The 22411-nt window shown below is 45.3% G+C and overlaps 1 protein-coding gene across 3 annotated transcripts in view; it reads left to right on the top strand.

The window, feature by feature from the left end:
* The window catches only part of LOC147612977 (5'-3' exoribonuclease 4-like), a 64342-nt gene extending 42478 nt beyond the window's left edge, over nt 1–21864 (top strand). For all 3 annotated transcript variants that reach the window (XM_086782254.1, XM_086782255.1, XM_086782256.1), the window contains exons 11-22: nt 4593–4682; nt 4784–4879; nt 7976–8046; nt 8149–8277; nt 8384–8460; nt 8935–8975; nt 19953–20027; nt 20112–20269; nt 20378–20482; nt 20595–20670; nt 20773–20849; nt 20926–21864. In XM_086782254.1, coding sequence (XP_086638380.1) covers nt 4593–4682; nt 4784–4879; nt 7976–8046; nt 8149–8277; nt 8384–8460; nt 8935–8975; nt 19953–20027; nt 20112–20269; nt 20378–20482; nt 20595–20670; nt 20773–20849; nt 20926–21637 — 1707 coding nt within the window. In that variant the 3' untranslated portion in view covers nt 21638–21864. The remainder of the gene's footprint in view (nt 1–4592; nt 4683–4783; nt 4880–7975; nt 8047–8148; nt 8278–8383; nt 8461–8934; nt 8976–19952; nt 20028–20111; nt 20270–20377; nt 20483–20594; nt 20671–20772; nt 20850–20925) is intronic.
* Nucleotides 21865–22411: the final 547 nt, after the last annotated feature.

Genomic DNA, 22411 nt, shown 5'->3' with positions numbered 1-22411 from the left:
CACATGTTACCTGTTTGCCTTCAGAGGCATTCATAAGCTTCTTAAACAAATTCCTCTGTGAGATAATGTGTTTAGAAGCACCACTGTCAAAGTACCATGTGTCGTGTCTTTCATTGACACTAGGAGACATATGCTCTAATGATGCATCATAACTACAAGTAAGAAAAGTCTGCTCATCCTACGTAAGATTTACACACCAGCTCTTCAAACAAGATTGGTTCCGGGTTCCCCCACATAGATATAGTGAGCAATGTGTGGAAGTTAAAGTAAGTTTCTGGCAGTGATGATAGTGTCCTGGAGACCAACTCCTTTTCAGGAATGACCTCATCAATGTTAAGCAACTGCTCCCGATCCCGAAGATCTTGGATCTTCGTAAGATGATTAGCCATGCTGTCCCTATCTTCCATGGACACATTTTCCAACTCCCTTTTTAGAAAGGCAACTTTGGCCTCATTCTTAGCTTGATACATGGTCTCCAATACATCCCAAGCTCATTGTGAGGTCCTGCAAGATCTGATATGCAGTATGATTAATCGCTTGGGCATCACGAGTATCCCATCTCTTCTGCTCCTCTGAGGGAGAAGTAGGTACTACAGCTTGCTGAGCACCATGTCCAGGTGTGTTAGGTGCTGTGTCTGTAGGGCATACATCTTCACGTGATACATAATCCCATAAACCTCTAGCCACAAGAAGGTTTCGGACCATGAAACTCTTGAGACAAAACCCTGAATATATCGGTTGTATTCCAAGCCATAATGCTGAAATCTCTTTGCCAAGAGATATGCAAACACTTGCAATCAAGAATGCTATAAAAAGCACCTTCAGGCAAAAACCCAATTCTCCAGAGTGGTATTGCCAGGCAATCACAGCTTCCTGAGTAAACTTTTTGCCTCTAATACAAGGCTTCAAATTTGGAGTGTCTTGACAACATAAGCAATGCGAATCTCTGCATAAACATGCAATCAAGGCTTGTAGAATTGAAAGCCCCAAATTTTTTTTTGCACCAGTGAGCTGTATCATGTGCCAATTGCACACAAATGCGGAAAGCCCCAAATATGTGTTCTCTGCAACTTCAATTGTGCAGTTAAGCACTAACTTCTGAAAAGCCCCAAATTTATGCCTTCCATACGCTTACTGTCTTGTCTAGCCCGATGTTTAGGGGTCGAGGGTAGTTGTTGGTACCATATGCTGAACTTGTGCTGCAGAAGAAGACACCCAGGTAGTGGTAGGCACAGAAGCACCCAAAGATACACACGAACCTGACACGGTCTCCGGCTGAGTTGATGATGATGCATCTTTGGACGACCATGGTGGTACCTATCCTCCCTGAGAGAATGTCCCAAACCGAAGTCTAGGCTGTCAGTGCAGCAGGGCTCTCCAAATGAGGCTGGATACTGGAATCATGGGTAGACGATCCATATTGCGTGCTCTCGAGGTCTTCAATCCCTTTGCTCACAATAGCTCTGATACCATGTGAGGGCAAAAGGATGAAAGGACCAGACGTGTATAATGATGGATGTAATCCGGTATAAGAGGCCCTTAGATGTGAGTTGACTCTGAGTAGTAGACCGGCGAGGAAGCAAAGACGAACTCAAACAAGAGGCTCGGCGGTGAAGAAGGCTCGCGTCGAGTACGGCGGTTGACGCAGACGAGATGATGATGTTGAGTTGTCTACGTTGATCATGTGCGAATATAACGTTGGTTTGATGTTGATGTGCAAACTCGTTGGAGTCTAGGTTCATGATCACAATCGTTGTTGTTCAGGCAAGTGGTGCTGCAGCAATAGAGACGATGGGTTGATCGAGGCAACTGTCTGCTGAGTGTTGAGCCGACGAGTTGACGTGTTGAGCTGATGAGTTGACGCATTTATATAGTGCTGGGAGCAAGCAGTCGGCCAGCATGGCGCGGTTTTGGGCGGGCAATCACACAACCTGCAGCTTTAATTTCCGCAAAAATTCTACAGTTGTGTGCATGAAATTGTCCTGTTTGCCTTGAATTATGCGATAAATCATGAATTTCCAAAAATCCCCAATTTTCATTTAACCCTACTCTTGAAATCTTGCAGTGTACTGCTGTTTGCACTTGGAATTTTGCAATGAAGCATGTAATTCACAAAAGCCCCAAGAATAGAAACCAAAAGCAAATATTTTGAGTCACTTGCACTAGATCTGCCTCTGCAGAGATGTGGAGACGGGCGTGAGGTAGGCCGTCAAAGCGTTGAGCACCGCTGAGAAGGTGGTTGGCTGACAGGTAAGCGCAAGTGGTGGAGCACATTGCAGTGCCGATGGTGCGCACATGGTGGAACAACAGCAGTGACGGGGACCGAAATTGGATCAGCGACGGGTGTGTGGGCAGGCTGAGTGTGATGGATGGTGGGCAGGACCTCAGCCATTATTGTCGATTGGTGATGCCCATTGGAGGTCGGACGGCGAGCAATCGGGTACCCAAAGGCGGAGGCGGCCGTGACGACAACTGCAACAGCAAGGTGTTGGGTGTCGAAACCACTGCCCCCCGCGCCAAAGAAAAACTCAAAAATCTCCTTGTGCCATGTCAGCCAAAAAGTGGGCTGAACTCTGCTGCTCACTGTCATACAAGCGTCGCCGCAGGACTGGGCGGAGGTGGTGACCCCTGCACTAGTGCCACTGGGTAGGGCGGCCAAATTGGGTGGCGGGTGGCGAGGGGGCCAGGGTGGGCAGAAGAACAGATGTGCATAGGGAGCTCAGAAGTGGGGACGGAACAGAGCTGACCGAATATGCCGAATGGAAAGCTGTTGGCAGGTCTTCACGAACAGACGGAGGCATCAAGCTGGGCAGTGGCTTACGCAAGAGGAAGCAACTTTGATACCACTGTTGGCTCAGGAGGGGAGCTGCAGCAACAGAGTTAGGGTGTGGCACAGCAGCACACTCGCAAAAGCAGGTACACACAGTAGACTCAAGATGATGGTGAGAGATGCAAAGAATAGGATTGCATTGGAATGTATGGAGCTAGTAGGTCAATACCATAATATCATAATACAAGTAAAGTAGATGGTGTCCTATCACACCAGACCTCCAATGGAAAAAACCCAAAGGGAAAAAGTGCCCTTGGTTAGCCCATACTCACATGTGGCACTACTCATATCATATATGCCAATAACTAATGCACTTTCATCTCCCTCCTTAGATTGCTTGTGATGTGCCACGTGCAGAAGCTCAAGGTGAGAGTAGCAGCAAGAGATTGAATGAAGAAAGAAGTAACATAACTCTCAGAGCTTTTGGGAAGCATATTCAAGAGTCTTATAGTTATTTGATTGTGAATCAATGGTGTTACCAATTGCTGTGAGCTGATCTTGTGAATCCTTCATCTTCACAAGGTGCTCGACTATGGAACTGCCCTCCTCCAACTTAAGATTGAGAAGTTGGCATTCAAAATTGAGTACTTAGGGGATGATATTATTCTCATAGAGGTTCTTGAGGATAATTCATGCATAGAGGCTGTGGTGGAACCTTGGATATACACAATCAGGCTGTCCATACTGCTCATGTCACATGATGATAAATGTGAGTGGTGTGTCCTTCCATGCTCAAGTGTGCGGTTTATCCACTTCTAGCAATATAAGGATGTCATGAGCCTTTAGGAGGATCTTCACCTTAACATAGGATACTTCCATCCAATCTTGAAGCCTCATAGAGAAAAGAAAGTTGAGAAGCTGCCTTGATGTCCCACAAAAAAGACTCATTGCTTTAATAGGCAAATTTACAAGGTATGCTACCCTAGCAAAAATGACTAAAAGAAGAGGAGGTGCGCGGGAGATTTCACAGACTCAACAGTCCCTATGCATATGTTCTGTCTGAGAATGTGCCCCAAGCAATACATGAATAATGCAGAAATATGCAAGAAATACAAGCCCAAGCAAGGGAAACATTGTGGAATAAATTGCATCAAAAAATCTTGAAGACAATACTTGAAAAAATTGCAAACTACTTTTGAAAAGAAACAAATACAATAGAGGTGCCTTTTTATAGGGATCCTCCGCCTTCTTTTAAGTTGGTTCCTTAACATCCTAAGTAAGGTCGATCCCTTACCTCATGAGCAGACCTTTTCTCCCTCCAAGGGCTCCTTCAGAATCTAGGATACATCTCACCTATACTTGAAAAAAATTACTGCACCTATGCTGTATTCCTTACTAGTGCATGTTCCTTTCGTCCTCCCCAGAGGCTCACAAATGAGAGCTGCACATACAAAGGATTCTAGCATAGTGCACCCCTACTGACCTGAAAAGCCTTGCGGGGGAAATGTTGTCCTCAATGCTGCAGTGAAAAGGATCACAAAGATGGGCAACAAACACTCTCCATGCCTAATTCATTGACTCAAATGCATTGCAACTCTTAAACTGGAAACAAGCTTCTAGAGTAGAGAAGATACTTGACAAAGGAACTAGTTTGGGTTTGATAGTATGATGGCATTAGTCGCTCAATACATCAATTGTACTTCTGTGGGCACATGCCACTATTTTAGTGCGTTTCTTCAATGATAAAGTTTCTTCATGTGATCTGCAAATGTAGTTTTGTTTGCTGCTCCTATAGCAATTTAACTTGTCAACTGCTGTCTAGGCTGGAAACAGTGATAACATGCAGCCAAGGTTTAAAAATTTAAAGCTGGAAAAGTCCCAAACTAAGTCCCATCAATCAACTGAAGATAAGGTACTAAAGCGATCTAGTTCAATGGCTTTCTGGTTCTGTGTTTTGATGCTTTTACAAGGATGAACATAAGTTGCTTTATCTTACTTTATATAGTGGAGCAGGTGAAGTTAGGGGAGCCTGGATGGAAGGAGAGGTATTATAAGCAGAAATTCCAAGCTGTGACACCAGAGCAATGTGAGGATGTAAAAAAGGATGTGGTAAGATTTACCCGAATGTTACAGCTCTTCAAAAGTGTTCTTGTAGTTTCTGTAAATTTTTTCAGCGTTATAAGAAAAACTAGTTTAACCATGATTTTGAGTTATGGAGGCAAGGCTTTGTTTTCCTTAAAACTGGAAAAGCACAGGATAGAATGTTATGTTAGAGAACTTAAGGGTTGCCAAATGCTTTGAGTGCCTCATTGAAGACACAAGTGCATGAGATGGCAAGTTTTCATGATGATGGGCAGTCAGTTGCAAGTGTGTCCATGTCAAAAAGGAAAAGCACGGTTAAAAATAGAGCTGGTCAACTCCATGAAAAGCATGGGCAGGGGCTGTTTTTACATACATGCGCATACACCTTCAGGCCGACAGCAGCTGTTTTCTCTCTCATGCACTGGCCGTACACAGGACTGCAGCTAATCTCTTTCTCTCTTCTGTACTTGAGAGTACAGGCCCTACAAGAGTGACAGTTTTCTCTATCTTCAGCGCTGGTCGTACAGGCTGAGTTCTTCTGGCTGTGCACAAGAAGCTGGCCTTCCCCCCTATTCTGCTGCTGGCCATGGGCGGATAATTAAGCACCTATGGGTGGTGGAAAATTAGTAACTATGGGAGGATCTTGGGCCTAAGGCTAGTCGGGAAAATGCCTATCCCTAGGTTATGTGTTAACCTAACCTGAAGGTCTTAATCCCGGTTAGCCTTGGGACGTAACATACTTCCCGCCTTAGAGGAACCATTGATGTCCTCAGTAATGAATCCGGGGAAACAACTCTTCAGACTACGCATTGACTTCCATGTAGCCTCAACCTCAGACCATTCTTTTCATTTGATTAAGTACTCTAAATAGACGGTATGCCGAGTGTAACCGATCGGGGACCTGGAATAATAGAAAAGACACTTTAAATACCAAACAGAGAATGAACACAGCAGGAAGTCACAAAAATATAGAGAGACCACATTGAGCCAGAATGGCCAGCCCCCCGTAGGAACTTCTTTATTCTGTAGAAGCTTTACAAGAACTCAAGGTGAGAGTGCAGTCATGCACCAGACTTTCCACAGAACACTAGGCAACCTTTCACAGAGCATATACAAGATTCAAACCAAACTCTCTTTCCAGGGCCAGCACAAAACAATATCAACAACTGTCCAAAAACAGTCCCAAATCTGTCTCAAAAACAGTCCCAAAATCAGTCCCGAATCTGCCTGTTGCATGGCCAAGACTCTGAGAGAGAGGAGCAGCAGCTGGAGTCACACATGTGGGCGGGTACAACTGCTATACAGATGCTGTACAACCTGTAGGCAACCACTTTGCAGGCAGGCGATGCTGCCGAGGGAGCACCAAGGGGGATTTTGAACCAAGGACCACGTGGTTCTAGGCAAAATCCTTCACCACTTGAGCTATCAGCTCATTAGGGATAAGGCATTTTAAGTGGGTGTAAGGAACTATTGTGAGACATGTGCTATCTTTGGCTCCTTATAGGAGGCCTATATAAGTGACTTTATGAGTTTGTTTGAGGGAGAGCTTCTTAGACTTGGACTAGAGGCCTTGAGACTACTCCGTGCTTACATTTGATGGGTGTGTAATAGTGGTATGGGATGCCAAGGACTTTGCACATGTAGCTATGTCTTTGATGCTACTATCCCCTCGTGTTGTGGGAGTCTGGGCCCTAGGGTGAACCTGAATGGCTCTATGGTTGGACGGTGAGCTAGATGCCTTAGTCCTTTTTTTTCCCTACTTGTTCATGCTGAATCGCAAGGTCTGTTAGCCTCATGGTGTGACACTTGCCCTTTTGGTGAGCTTGCTGTTGAGCCCCAGTGCTCCACCGCCTACTCAAGGTCGTCATCATCCTGTTGGGATTGGCTGGCCACCACAGAAGCGAAATCTGGGGTCTCTTGGGCTATGATGGTTGGATACACTCTTCCATAGTAAAATCGTTGATCTCAACGAAAGTTACAGATAAAATCTGATAAAATTGATAAAATTGTTGATCTCAGCCAAAGTTACAGAGGAATGCGCCAATGAGGTGATAGCTCAAGTGGTGAAGGTGTTTGCCTAGGACCAAGAGGTCTTGGGTTTAAAACTCCCATTGGTGCTTCCTCGGCAGCATCGCCTACGGGCGCATAATTAAGCGCCTACTGGTAGTGGAAAATCAGTAACTATGGGAGGAGCTTGGGCCTAAGGCCAGTCAGAAAAAAAAAAAGTTAGAGGAATGCTGCTGTACGCTGACTTGTAGGTCCTTCTCCTCGCTTCTTCAATCGCTTATGTACTTGCATGCTGAAAAGCCTTGAGTGCAGAATACTAGACAAATTATTTGGTGGGATTGAGGCACCTTCAAATAGGGCCACCTGGGGGCTGGTCACTGACTGCGTGACTGCCTTGCCCGATCTGCCTAATGGGTTTCCGCATGTGGGCTACCCTGGCAACTGATTCCGGGCTATCCTGGCCGTCAATGGGGCTGCCCAGTGGGTCAATCCAGTGAAGGTGCGTCACAGGTTAAGGTGAATGGGCTGAGGTACAGGCTTGAATTCATACCCTTACATTGCAGAAGCTACTTTTGAGTGCCATTGCAAGTAGTGATATGGGTTACTTGTCAGGTCATGGCCATGGGCTGCAATGCTACTGACGCTGGGCTTTAGGAGGGGTTGGCTGGCATTTTGCAAGAAGGCAGAAGGCAAGTAGATGGAAGTGCATGGTTGGTGTTGCTGACAGAGCAGCAGCTTCTCAACTATGCTGCTAGATATATATTTTGAACTTAACAAACGCTTTTGTCCTATGGGATAGCATGCAGAATATGTATTTTGTCTGGTGTGGTGATGCGTTGCAAAAATAACAAATTGTTGAGGTTTAAGGTTTAGCATTGACCTGTCTTATCATTTGGTATTAGGAATGTTGTCAGGTGTGAAGGGGCAGTCATTTGTACTGTTTTGTTTTCCTCTTTAGATGCCTTTATTATAACACATACAGTTCATTCTACTTCATAAGTGTTTATGGGTTTGGATACTGGCTTATCAAAGATCTTTGTAGAGGACTCGATGCCGCAACTAACAAGGTTTCACTGCTGTTTGTAATCATTTCATGGGTCTGAACTTGGTTTGCAGGTGCTTAGCTATACTGAAGGTCTTTGCTGGGTTATGCGTTACTATTATCAAGGCGTATGCTCATGGCAATGGTAATTCATGTCATGAAGTAGTGCTGGCCTTAATGTAGCTCAGCCCATGTTTGCCTGTTCATGAACTCATGGAATTTCAAAATGTGTACAACTCTCTTGCAGGTTTTACCCCTATCATTATGCCCCATTTGCATCCGATCTCACAGATCTTGATCAATTGGAAATAACTTTCTTTCTTGGGAAACCCTTCAAGCCATTTGATCAACTTATGGGTGTGCTACCTTCTGCAAGGTCTGGAACACGTTCTCTCTATCCAGAAGAGAATGCAGTCAGTTTCTAGTTGTAATCCCTTTCTGCACGAGCCTCTGACCCTGCTGTCTTGTTAAAATGATTGCAGCGCAAACGCTCTTCCTAAGCAATACAGGGTTTTGATGACTGATCGGAACTCTCCAATTATTGACTTTTATCCACCAGGCAAGTACCATCTGTGTGTCTCATTTCATTGGTCCTCTGCATATCATTTTCCTTTCTATCCAGAGCAGTGCATTTGCCCAAAAATGTTTTTTTTTGTGGAACGACCATACGCTTGTGAGCGAACTGGCGTGTGTGAGTGTGTTGCCTTGCGTCATGGCTAAGTTTGCTCTTTACCTATGGAGAAGTGATAGAAACTCAGTTTGATGGTTCATCTATGAAGATTTGTTTACTAAGGTGAGACATCTTTATGCATGAACCTGCACCTACTCTTGGGTGCTGATGACGTGAGTGCGGATGTGATAGCACGTAGTCTATGCATGATGGAGTTGATGATTGCGGCTGTATATAGACTCTCATGGAGTGAAGATCGCACTTTGGTTTTGGTCAAGTTTGGGAAATAACCCAAACTTTCTATTGGTGTATAGGTATATCATCCCTTCACCTAAATGTGTGAGTGAATCTTGCCACATGCAGATTTTGAGATTGACATGAATGGGAAGCGCCATGCTTGGCAGGTAAATACTTCAATTTCATGCTTCATAACGAATACAAATGAAGATTACATTTATTGGGCATTTTCTGCATGACCACCTGCATGGAAATTTTGATGAATAAAAATGAATGCTCAATGAACTTTGCTTTCTTTTTTTGCTTTAAAAGACTGGAAAAGATAATTTGTAGGAGATACTGAACTGCCAAGAGAATCATTTTCTCTATGACTGCAAACCTCACACAAATTCAAACTGGCTTAATAGTCTGTATATGTTTAAGGATGGTGTGGTTCCTCACGCCTCCTCTTCCTCTTACCTTTTCCTGTTTCTCTCTTCTCCTCCACGGTCCACCCCTCCTCTTCCCTCCTCCTCTTTCTCTCCTTTTCTTGTCTTCCAACTTTCTCACCTCCTCCCTTTTCTTCTCACCTCCCTCTTCCCTTCCAACTTGTTTCTTTCCTCCTCTCTTCCTCTCCTTTTCTTGGCCAAATTTTGAAAATACCAAAAAACCTACTCCCAAAATCATGAATTTCATACCCACTAGTCTCAAAAAATGTATCTTCATCTTTTTGTTGGCTATGTTATAAATTTGGTATGTGTATATAAGAAGTGTCATTTCGAACCTTTGCATTTCGTCCAAAATAGACAAAACGAAACGAAACGAAACGAAACCTTCGAAATGACGAAACGACGAAATGGACGAAACGTTTCATGTTACTATGGTGTGATGACACTCTAATCTGACGATCAATGTGGCATGTGAGTTGGCATGTACCATGCCATCTGGGTAAATATTATGCCAGGTGTCGTCTTGTATAACTTGATGCAGCCATTGCTGTGGAATGCTTCTGTATGTCCTTGGTACTGAGATGGTGGTAACGTGTCATTGCAAGGCCATGTGCTGTCATTTATCTGGATGCTATGGCACATAAAGTAATTTTGAACGATCGTGTTTGTATTACTGTAATGGGACAATGGAACCTAAGAGTTCAGAATGCTGAATGTGAGTAATGGAAATCGGCTAATCCTAATGAAACAAAAGATAATATAGATCTTGGGGAGAGGGGGAGAGAGAATGTGGCTGTTTTTTCTCTTGTTTAGGTGAGGTGCACTTCTGAAGTGAGTTACAATTGTTTCATTGCCGAGTAGAACTGCTTGCCATGAAACACATTTCATAGCTCTCCTGAGGTATGTGATGTTTGGTACCTCTCCCCAGTTATGAAATGTTTCATATGTTTGAAACGTCTTTTTGCTAGACATTTTTCTGAAAACGAGTTTGGGGCCCTTATCTTGAAAGCTACCCACGAGGTTTTTTTTTTTTTTTAACTCACCTGTAGAGAAGAGTGGTGCACATAGTTATCTCTGCTGCAAGCTGGTTGGCCTGATTTTGTTGCCAAAACAGCCCACCCGGATTCTGTTGGGACTTCTCCAGCCTTTATATGAGGTAGGTGCATTCAATAATTGCTGATTGTGCTTGGTTTTTGGGAGAAAAAAATTGGGCTTTTTTTGCCTGGCTCTCCCATAATTCATTTAATTACCAATATGCCTTGCCCCAAGTATGCCATGTCACTAAACAAGCAAGGTATTCTGGTGGAGGCACTGAAAAATGGAAATGCAGTCATTGCGGGCAGATAGCAGGCATCAACATAACCTGCATTATGAAGGCCCATTTTTAGGGTTGTAGGGGAAGGGATTGGGCCATGCTCAAAGGTTCCAAAAGAGATATGACTCCCTGTAGCCATGGAGGAGACTATAGGAAGGATTAGATTGAAATCAGCCTGAAGATGCACATGCAAAGGAGGATACTAAGGAAGTATCTAAGAGAGCAAGGGTAGGTGCAAATGAGGACATGCAAAGACTATATGAATTTGAGAGTTAGAGTGGGAACATTGGCTACAGTTCCATTCCGAGAGCCCAAAAGACTGCTTTGCTTGTTGCAAGCAGCTCCCTGAAGAGGGCAAGTATTAAAGCGGGGGTTTAAAAAAGCAGGCTGTTAAAGAAGACACAAGGGAGTTGTCGAAGTTGTTCATCCAATGTGCTTGGTCATTTCACATTGTGCACATCCCTCAATGGAAGAAAGCCATGAGAGCTATCAGCCTCCTTGGGTATGACTGGGAGGGACCATGTAAGGACCTCCGTGACCAAGCCCTGGAACTATCCAACAAGGAACCACGTAGGAGCAAGGCTTAAGGCTCACCTCCCAGCCAAAGAGTCCTCTGGACTTTCCCTTGAGCTAGAGGCCATAGCTACATCCTTGGAGAAGCTCCCCCGTAGTAAGACCTGGAGTCCCATACCACCATGCCACACCGTAGAGGTGTTGTTGCGGTGAACATCCCTGGTGGGCTGTGCTCAATGATGCAGATCTGAGGATCGTAATAACTTATGTGCCTAGGATTAGGCCAGTGGGCTTTATGATTAGCCTCAGTGCTTTTATAACCTTTTAACCCTATAACTACTTATAACTATGCCTCGACTTATAAGCCTTTTCCCACGTTAGGGATATCTCCCCACTAGGCGCCCCCCATGTCCAGCCCCTCCAGCCTGACCTTGCACTAATGTGCACGTGTCTCAGATGTAAGAGACCTGGTTATCAGTCATTGCGCACAACAGACATGAGAAGGGAGAAAGATGTAGTGCACTAGAGATGCAGGCTTTGAAAAGCACATGGGCGAAGTATGAATGCACTTTCTTATGTGTGGATAGGAAACACGTTTAACATTCTTGTATCTTGTGTAAGGACACAATGTTTCTGGCTTCCAGAGATGCATTTGTAGCAGGCACAGTCATCACACTCTTTGGTGGCAGAGGCACTTGCGCGAGGCAATCATGGAGATCGACCTGTAAAACCTTGTTTAGAAATAATGGATCTAATTGTGTGTCAATGGAAAGAATGCAAGTGGAGTTTCGAGAAATTCTGTGGACTCCATGTGCAACCACTTCGTTTTCTTATTGAAAATGTGGCAAATCTTGGGTGGTTAGGCGAGATTTTTTAACACGTCTCGCCATGTTTGAAAGTCTGTCACAAAGAGGCCAAAAGTCCCTACCATGAATTGGGTGATAGTGATCAAGAGCTTTTCAAGCCTTCAAAGACTATGTTTGCTTATATGTTCATTGTGGTTGAGAGGGCAGTGAATAGGCCAGTGGCTCTGGCGTATTGTTGCCTTGAGGATCATCATGAGCAGCCAAAAGCAGTGGCTTTTGCGTGCACAGTACTGGGAGGCACTTGGTGAGCAAAGGCCGATGCTCTCGAGAAAGTAATCGAGTCCATATACAATGTTCTTCGCATTACATATATGGAGAGCAGCATGCTTAGACCCTTATATGAGTTCATGGAGAAGATCGGTGAAGCACTTAATCAATGCACTGTCTTGTCGACTCAGAGGTATAAATGCGCATTGTCAAGACTTACCTTTTACATCTTAAGAATCAAAATTTAATATTGTGCATGCTTATTCTTGATTCGTAAAAATCATACATACTGTCATTCATGGCTGTTTTTTAGTGTCCAGGACATTTGAGCTATGGAACGGACCATGAAATTGGTTTCATAGATGAAGAGCTTGAAAATGGAGGCATGAGTATATAAACAGGTAGACAAGAGGTGTCCTTAGCCTCTTGAGAGAGGTGAAGGATGAGCTATTGATATATTGCAACGGCGGTCATGCTTTTGGTAGGCCCACAGCTAGAGAAACTCAGCTTCCTGTCTCTTGGTGGGGAAAAAATGGGATTAGCACTCCTCATTGGTGAGTACAACTTACATACTTAGTTTTAATGCTTACAAAGTTTTGTCTTCTCAGTGACAGAAACACCTCACCATTAGAGTCCTCTCACAGGATTGCAGCTTGGATTCTTGTGAGAGGAACTGGAGTACATGTTCCTCTTCCATACAAAGAAGAGGAACTGGTTAATCACTGCTCAACTCAAACGGTTTGTTTTTTGCCATTACAAACTCAGCTCCATAAAGGGGAGCGAGAATCAAGAAATTGTAAAGGGGGAGGATGCTCTTCTTCTTCGGTTGGCCGCTTTGGGAGGAGAAGGCTTTCTCATACAATTTTTTATTTTTTATTTTTTTTTTTGGGGGGGGGGACAACCACACAAGTGGTCTATAGTGTTAAATAGGCTCACCACCACTATCAGTGAGAAAGGGACCGTGACGCCAAATCCTCAGGAAAGCCTCATGGCACTTCCACATACCGTCAAGAGCCACCCTGAAGCTTCCCCCATTGTCCACAGAGGGTATGAAGAATATCAAGCCAGATGCTCCAAATGGACTTTGCTGGTGGGTGAGGGTTCTCTCGATGGCCTCACCGCAACCTCTCCAAATGTGCCATGCAACAATACTATTGCAAATCTCCCATCTTTGGCTAGAGCCGAGAGTTCAATGGTCGGTGGTTGGTGGAGCTAGAACTGGCACTGCAGAAATACAACGGTGAGAGACTTGCAGGGCAAGTGCCCCACCCTCCTCATATGCCATGGCAGCCTCGGCCTTTGTAGACCAAGAAACTATGCCCCAAGTAACTATGCGGGAGGGGGTCCAGTCCATAGTGAAAATGCAAAGAATTCGCTACCAAACTTGTTGATCCTTCAGGCGGTCCCTAAGGCAATGCCACTAGGACTCCTATGGATGGCCACACCTCCAATAGCCTATTGACCTACCTCCTATGGCATGTCAAGTGCCAACCGCCAAGCTCCGTTGCCCCAACTACCACAGAAAGAGAGTGATCTTTCGTGATCCAAAACTATCCCTTAACCTCTTCTAGAAATCTGAGAGAAACTGAGGGAGGCCCTGAGACTGCTAGTGCCTTGCTATTGCTAGAGTGCCCTCAATCTCTGGCACATGAATCTTGCGGCTGAGCCATGCGATGTAAGCAAAGCAAGGGTTCCGAGAGCTTGATAGGAATCCTACCGAGTCCACTCCTCAAGTCCACTGGAGTCGCATGAGAGGCATCCCTCCCAAATCCATAGTCGCCAGAATCTCTCCCTCGCCACCTTGGCTGGAGGAGGGTCTATGTGCCACTTATGTGCTTGAAAACCAATCATTGTCACCCCCTGTAAGGTGCACCCACTAAAATCCTCCAAAGGGGGCTCTGTTGTCTACAATGTGGTCCGACAGAGAAGGTGAGTAAGGCAGAGCTTTCATCAGCGCCTTGGACTGCCAAAGGAATGTCGTGCCTAAGATATGCTACTTCAGCTTGGCCAAAGCGGTCGCCTCCCAAAAAGTGGAAAAGGTATGAAACGTTTTATGAAACATGTTTTTGGAAACACTTGGCAACATGCTTTAGATGAAGGTTAAGAATCTAAGTGTGGAAAATCCTCATCTTCAGCACTTGTCTCTCTTGCTCTATGTTGAAAAAAGGATGGGAGAAGTGTGGCTACTCTCATATCTCGTGTAAGACAAGGACCACTCATCTTTGATCCTCATATAGTTCTTCTTCTGGATTTTAAGAAAGCATGTGACAGCGTGGATTGGGGCTTTCTGGAGGGGACGATGCACCAGATGGCAATTCCGGAGGTGTGGGTCCGAGTTGTTTCAGGGCTCTATTCGGCTTCTCACAACCAGCAAGTTCTCATTCAAGGAACCAAAGGTGATAGATTTCCGCTCTCGCGCTTGGTCCGATAGGGCTGTCCACTGGCACCTAATCTATTTTTGTTTGTTGTCGAGGCCATGAGAAGTTTGTTGTTGCGCTCAGGAGACAGGGCTACAAGGGCTGCATCTCCCCAGCACACACAAGAGGAGCTGCTCAATTCAGAGTTTGCCGATGGCATAGTAGCATACCTAGCAGGAGATGAGGGGAATCTCCAGAGATTCGCCAAGGCAATAGAGATCTTTTGCCAGGCATCCGAAGCGCAGATTGTTTGGGACAAGTCGTGTGGATTTTGGGTTGGCTCGCTACTCGCCCCGACTTCGAAGCCAGTGGAGGCTTTTTAGTGGATTCCGAGTGGCACTCGAGTTCGTTACCTTGGATGCCAGGTTCTTCGGGCGTTCGGAAGAAGTATCTATATTGAAGTTCAGCCAGGCTTTTCTTAGTTGGCAGAGTCGTGGTGGCGAACTAGGTTCTTCTCGCCACTATGTGATACATCACCTCTTCCTGGGCCTTCTCTGGGGCTTGCATTGGTGAACACTCGCAACCATTGCGGGGGGGGGAGTTGATGTCAAGGCTAAGTCTGTCCCTACCCCATATCCCAGTGAGGCTCCTCTCCTAGGCGTTTGGGGATAGTTTTTGGAAAATAAGCCAATCTCCGAGAGACAGAGTGAGCCCATACTTAGAGCTCCTCCCATTATGTGACCACTGGGTAAACGGGCCATGGGGTTCCAAATCAAAGGTTGACAGAGGTGCTCCTCGGATGCAGTTGCAGTGGAGTGTTGAAGGGCCATCTTGAGGTGATCCCAAGCGCCCAAGAGATTGGTTGCAAATTTGTCCTCGAATGCGGGGCCAAAGCCACAAGTCCACATCTTTGTGAAAATCCATCTCGTATTCTGGGGCCAAGGACCTCCCAAAACCAGGGTGTGGGCGGAGATCTTGGCAAGGAGGTCCGAGGAAGTCCTCCCAAGGTTCGCCACTCCGAAGGAGGCCACAAACTATCAACTTTCCCATAAGGCACGACTCTGAATAGAGGGCTCAATGATGCCCAAGCCCTCCCTATGTTGCAATTGAATGATCAGTCTCCAAGCCACCTTGGCCTTGGCGGGCCTCCCGTCGCTACCAGCCCATAGAAAGCTACATGACGATCGTGCAAAAGGGACCAAACCCCTCATGGGACATGCAATGGGATCTTGGATCTAATTTTGTAGTATGCTCATTGTAGGATTTTATGCTCCTTTGTCTCTATCTCATGCATACCATGAAGTAGTTATGCATGTAGCTCATGGGTTTTTTTTCCCCAAGAAAAGATGCTTTGTTAGTAATAAAAGAAAACATTTACAAACCAGCTGTCATGCAGAGCAATAAAGTACATTCCTAGGGTGAGGTATAAAAAGCAAGAAAAGAGGGGGGGCTACCTCGCCGGCTGGCCGCTCTTGGGGAGAGGCTACATCAGGGATGGGTCCCATGAAGAAGAGGGGCTCTGACTCCACGTGAGTAAGAACATTGCATGGCATGTCGTTGCTGCATTGTGTTGGACTCACCTGTGAGGTGCTTCAGTCACAAATGACGGAGACTCGGAACAAGAGACAGAAACACCTCTAGCCTTCAAACAGAAAACACACAGAAAAGATGGCACAAGAAACCATAAATAACACTGCACTGAGCTGGAACGGCTGGCCCCCCGTAGGTATTGCTTTTGTTAAGCTAGAAGCTTTTCTGTTACAGAGATAACCAAGGTGCAGGTGAAAACATCGGATCTTTCCCACAGTACTTCGGCAAGGCAACTCAAGTCCAAGACCGGCAAAGAGTTCCCAAAAATTGTCCAAAGACAGTCAAGAAACAGTCCTCAAAACTGCCCTCCAAACCGACCCGATTGGACTTCACACGTGCGGGCTTGTACCGTCCCTGTACGGCTGTACGGACAGGACCTGTCGGCAGCTGTACCACTGTCCTGTCAGTGTAGAGAGAAGAAAAAGAGCACACTGTACCGCCTGCAGCTCCTTTGTATGGCCTGCGCAGAAAGGAAGCTGGTGGTATGGCTGCCGTACTCTAGACGGCCAGAGTAGAGAGAGAACAAGTAAACACAGTCGGCTGTCCTGGCTGTATGACCAGAGAAAACGAATCCTGACCCTGCCTGCAGCGTACGGCCAGTGAAGAAGAGGAGAGAGAAAGCTGACGACTGGTGCGGCTGTTTTTTCTGGTGGCAGCAGCTGTACAGACAGTTCAGCGCAGCAGAGAGAGAGTGAGTTCGTCGCTTGTTGAAGGTGTAAGCGCATGCCCACAAGAGAGAGAGGCAGCCCCTTTTTAATGAATCTGGCCGGCTATATTTGCAGTGCTTTTCCCCTTTTTGCCATAAGTGGTTTTAAATAGCTACTTTTAAGCTTTTCCCCAAGCTTGGAGCTAGGCGCCTTGTTTTGTCCACATATACCTGTCGAATAATAATAATATGTCCAACCCCTTTGTTAATAGTGTGTGAATTTGTGAAAACACTGATTCATCTCTTTAATGATAAAAATCCCATGCTACTTTTGCACTGATGCCATCTTTCAAGTCAAAACCTTGCCAGTTAATGCGCCCGCTTTCTTTTGTGGAAAGATTCCCGTTCACACCTTGGTTCCACCCAGTGTGAAACACTAATCGAGACGGGTGAAGGGACCAAATGGTGACAACTTCCATCTTTTTGAAAGGGTGCATGATACGCCCATCTAGTTGTGGTAAACAGTCTCTACTAGAGAAGTGTTGGAACAGTCAATGGTCTCGCGGCAAATGGCACGTGAGATGTGCCATGCGGAAATGCTGATGATGAGCTACCATCACTGGCACACCCAGGTTTTAGGAGCCTAGGCTTTGTGACCGAAGGATCCTAGGGCTCAAGGGATGCGAAGGGGGTACGGAGGAGTGGGTGTGAAGGACAAAAAGGGGGCGCAATTGCAAAGGAGGGAGGGGGCAAAGGCATGAAAGAGGCAAAGGGGGGAGGGAGGGGGGTTTGGAGGGTTGTAGGGGCATGCACAAGGGGAGCTCCAAGCTCTGGCCTCTATTCTCAATTGCTAAACTTAACATAACTCACAATTTTCCCCATGTCTAATCTAACATTGAGGAGATGGATTTGTATTAGGGCTCCAATTGTATGCTGTGGGTTGATAGATCTAGATTTTTGCTTGGTTGAGCACATAATGGAAGATAGGATATTGTATACCCATGGGTCTACCTGTGAGGAAAATAATTCAAGACAGCATAAAGAAGTCTCAAGATAGAGCAAGAAGTTATCTTGACTCACTTGAAAGGAAAGTAGATTTTACTAAATATGATAAAGTCTTGTCTAAGGTACTGGACTCTTCAAAAACCTTATAGAGGGGCAAATGCCCTAAGCTCTTGTAGGTAATGTTCTCCATTCACAATGCTTAGGTTGCTTATGAACAAAAGCTAGAAAGGATGTAGAGTTCATCCACTATTCCATTTAAAGATAATTTGTATGAATGTATGCTCTCTTGTGTGTGTGTGTGTGTGTGTGTGTGTGTGTGTGTGCGTGGGGGGTATGTGTGTGGGAGCATATATTGATACCAAGTTCTACACCCACTATTGGGCACTGATGACATTAGTGGGGATGTCGTAGTATCTAGTCCATACTATGCATGATGGAGTTGATGGTTTATTGTCTTGTGGATGACTACCATGAGGTTATAAATTGATCTTTCTTATAGGTGAATTTGGGCATGTTCCTGGATTTATCTAGGTATATATGATTTGAGATAATTTGATAGATGATGAAACCCTTGTTGAGGTCATAGAACCACCTAGTCTTCCATATGTACCAAAAAGGATTCTTGATGTGATGATGAGACGCACTCAACATATTGAATACTTAAGACTATTTGGAAAGTGGAGTGCTAGGCCAGAGAAAACCGGAACCTAGTGGGTGAGGTGGTCAATGTGAATAGGATTGCATTAATTAAGGTGTTAATGGGTTAAGGCCTAAAGGGTTTAACCATATAATAAACATTCCCACCTCCATCACCCACACACCATGATCCATGTGATATAGTGGTCGTTGAGATGGTCCACAGTGAGAACATGCAAGATCCTGCACCAATTTTACATTCTTGTACTCACTCAGCCCGTATCATAGGTATTCAGCCCAATTTAACCCAAATTTTATGGTTGGCATCAACTGCTTAGAACCCCCAATCCAATCTTCATAGATGGATTTCTTCTCCCTTCAGCTCCACCCCTTGACTGCCCTTACACGATTTCTTATCCTCTAGCCCCCTACTTGGGCATTTCACAGTCGGCCTCCTGATCTCATGCTAGGCTCCCTGGCTGCCATGCGGCCAGAGCCAGACACTACAAGGTTGATGGCATGGGCATGGTGCTTCATCTATCTTACCTTTCTTCAGCATTTGTCTTTTCTTCCCACCATGGCCATGCCCAGAGGTTAGGGCAACATCGTTCGGCACTACTGATCCCTATTGTGGCTCCCCCCCACTTCTATGCAATATACACAAAATGTATTAAAGGCTAGGTGTAATGCTTCTGCATCACTATGGGACTGCCCAGCTGCCGAGCAGACCTGTTGCAGGATCTTGCATGTGTTGACTGTGGACTTTCATGATGACCACCACTATATCATCTGCATATTGGTGGTGTATGTGACTTAGGTGGGGCCAGCCAGTCAACTACGAGGACAACTGGTTACTGCAGGGGCGTGGCAGCCTCCTCTATCAACCAGGATTTTTATGTCATAGCTGCACACCAGGTTTCGCCAGCCCTTCTTTCCCAATAAACCCCCCCAACAATGGCTGTGGAAGCTCAAGGAGCATACTGCAGCATGGCAGATGTGACGAGCTTGCTGCGGATTGAGGGCACAACACCACCTCCAGTAGAGGTCTAATCCACTCTCCGTGGCTATGGGGAGCACAATCGTGGCAGTTCCCAGGCCGTGCAAGAGAGGCATTTGTCTTTTCTTTGCACCAGGCCCTCTCCGGAAACGAGGGCAGCATCTTTTTGCACTAGTGTGGCTCCTTCCACACACCCCCCCCCCCTCCCCCCCCAATCATTTCAGTTATTGCGTCTACAATAGGGTTGACATCTTGGGTCTCCTGATGTTCTTTCTTTTTATCAACAGAAGGATATTTTTTGAGCAGATCCTTCTGTAGTAGCAATTTGAGTACCCACCCATTGGCAGCTTGGTCTCCCACCCGAAGGTGGTACAATTATGGCTGCAAATGGCCCGGATGCTACTAGGGAGCCTGCAGGGATTTGGACTCCGGACTTCCCCCTTCCCGGTTACACAAACCCACACCGCTAGGCTACACACCCATTGGCATCAACAGAAGGAGATCTTGTTTTGGGGAAAAAAAGGTTGTATATTGTACTGACTATTTCAGGGGTGTTCATGTTGATATCTGTTCTTGTGCTGTAGGGAGTCGCAAAACTTCCTTTCATTGATGAGGACCGCCTTCTTGCAGAAACCAAGAAGCTAGAAAGAACTTTAACGGTTAGATGTTGTTACTGTTCATCTTGTGCTTTGTGTTTTTCTTGATTTGTTTATTTTGTTGAATAAAGCCATCTTGTCCTGCAGGATATGGAATGTTATAGAAATAGCCAAAGGTCAGACATGCTTTTTGTAACTCGCAATCATCCTCTTGTGGAGCTTATCGTGGCATTCCACAAGTTGTATGCACACCTTGAGGGCCAGCAGAAATTAGAGGCAATAGAAATTATAGATCCTGTAGCCAGGTGTTCCTTTTAAACATCTTTCTTTCCATGCAGTGGTATGAGTAGAGTATAATCCATTCTCAGTTCTTGGCTACTCATAGACGAGCTCGTGTTTGGTTTGTTTGACAGCGGAGGGATGAATGGCTACCTAGCATTTAATGATAATGATATCTGGGTGCCGAAGGTTTCTTCTCCTATGTCAGGAATGCCCAACATCTCAAATAATCAAGTATTGTAAGTTTGGTACTTTGTGATGTAGTTTTTGATGTTTGTGTGGAAAACCTGCTTGTTTTTAACTTGCATTTCATGTAAATGTTTTTAATATTTTTTTATGTCATGGCTACAGGTCAGTATCATACAGATTGCCTCCTTCACATATGCATATTCCAAAGCTTCCCGATGGAGTAAGCATTCCAGAAAAGGTGATGCAGAAAGCTGTAGTGACTTTTTACTTCTTTTTTTTAGAAGTATGACTGCTTAGTATCACTAGCCTTCCCAGCTGAAAGACGTTTGGTGTTTTACAGACAGTCAAAGAGCAGGATTTGAAGCACCAGCCTTTGTGGCATGACGAGATTGGTAGAAAACAATCAGTACGGGAAAGGTTCTGCTCCATCTTTCTTAGTCTTGCCTGTAAAGGAAGGAGTCTTATTCGCTAACCCATGGGCTTGTTTATGCAGGCCACCAGTTCCAAATTCCATTTCCGGTGTACAACTTAGTGGTGCTGCGCACCGTCTCTTGGCTAACAGTTTGCAGCAAAGACCTAAAAACACAGGAAATGTGCTCCAGATTCTTCAGAGACCAGGCCTGCAAGGAGCCACTTCTTCTACAGGGGGGATACTCGGATTGCCCTTACAATATCAGCCTTCCAACCCTGGTCACACAGGCTCTCCAGTGAAAGCACAACCTGCAGGTCCTCCAGGATATGAACGTGGTTTTTCTTCGGCAACTCCATGGGTTTCCTCCAGTGTGATTAAGGAAGACAGTGAGCCTTATGCCCCCAATCACGGTGGGCATGCCCAGGCCCTGGCTAGTTATCATGTTGTTGCTTCAGCACAACCAATTTCCCACCCAGGATTCCAACTAAATCCTCCACAACAATTAACAATGCATCAGAGATCAGCACCTGTAGTCCCTCATGGAGGTGGGTTCATGGGACGAGGAGGTGGTCATGTCCAGCAGGGACCTCACGTACCACAGTCTTCTAAGCAGCAAGGATTAACAAACTCACCTTCATCTCGCCCATACCTGTGGGGTGGGAGTGGAGATAGTAACTTTCAGGTTGGCATTCCCTTGCAGCGCTATGGGCCAGGCAGCATGATTCTTTCACCTGAGAACAAACCATCAAATAGGGGGAGGGGATTCGGCGTGAGGCGTGACTCTTTTAACTAACGTCCCATGTGTAAGAAGTTGGGTGAATGGTGCTTTCTCTGTGCCGGTTGTGCAGGTTCAGAACCAATGGCAAGCATATTTAATCGGTGCTGCTGTTGAACTGATGCTTTTGTGGTGTATCATACCTTCTAGAGGTAGCTTGTTGACATTTCTTTTTTAAGGAATTAAGAATTGTATGTCTATATTTACAACCATTGAAAATCATTAATCATGCACGTTCAACTAAAGCAATTGTCCGGCTGTTCCTTTACCAGTGTTATTAACAGTCTTGAATGGCCTTGTATCCACCCACAATCATGTGTCGTCATACATAAGTTTTTCTGTTTGGGTCTTCACCCAAATTAAGAATCATGCTTTTATGGCAAACTGAAATTGAAAATGGGCTAAGAGTCAGCTATTCCCAACTCTCTCTTTACAACATCCGGCCTTATTAGACTGGCCAGGCCCTACATAAACTATTATCGAATAATATCAGTAGCACATAATCCAAAGGTTCTGATATGGGGGTGAAGACTTTCTCATGTGTTACATCCATTCTGATTCAGTAGCTGAAGATGGGCTAAGAGTCAGCTATTCCCAACTCTCTCTTTTCAACTCTGGCTTTAGACTACTGTTCCTCTTGTTAGAAGAGGAATATTGTTATATCCCATTGTTTGGACATAACAAGGCTAGAATGAGGGCGGCCAATTCATAATATTGTGGTTTAGATTATTAAGGTATGTAATTGGGTTGTGACTCATTTTAAAGGGAGTTTCATGGGACTCGGGTCATGGG

This window comes from Cibotium barometz, chromosome 44 (assembly GCF_041138505.1).
Source record: "Cibotium barometz isolate CiBa-2024 chromosome 44, ASM4113850v1, whole genome shotgun sequence".
NCBI classification, from domain to species: Eukaryota; Viridiplantae; Streptophyta; class Polypodiopsida; order Cyatheales; family Cibotiaceae; genus Cibotium; species Cibotium barometz.
The sequence above is the reverse complement of the archived record's forward strand: the minus strand, read 5'-3'. Positions and strand labels throughout refer to the sequence as shown.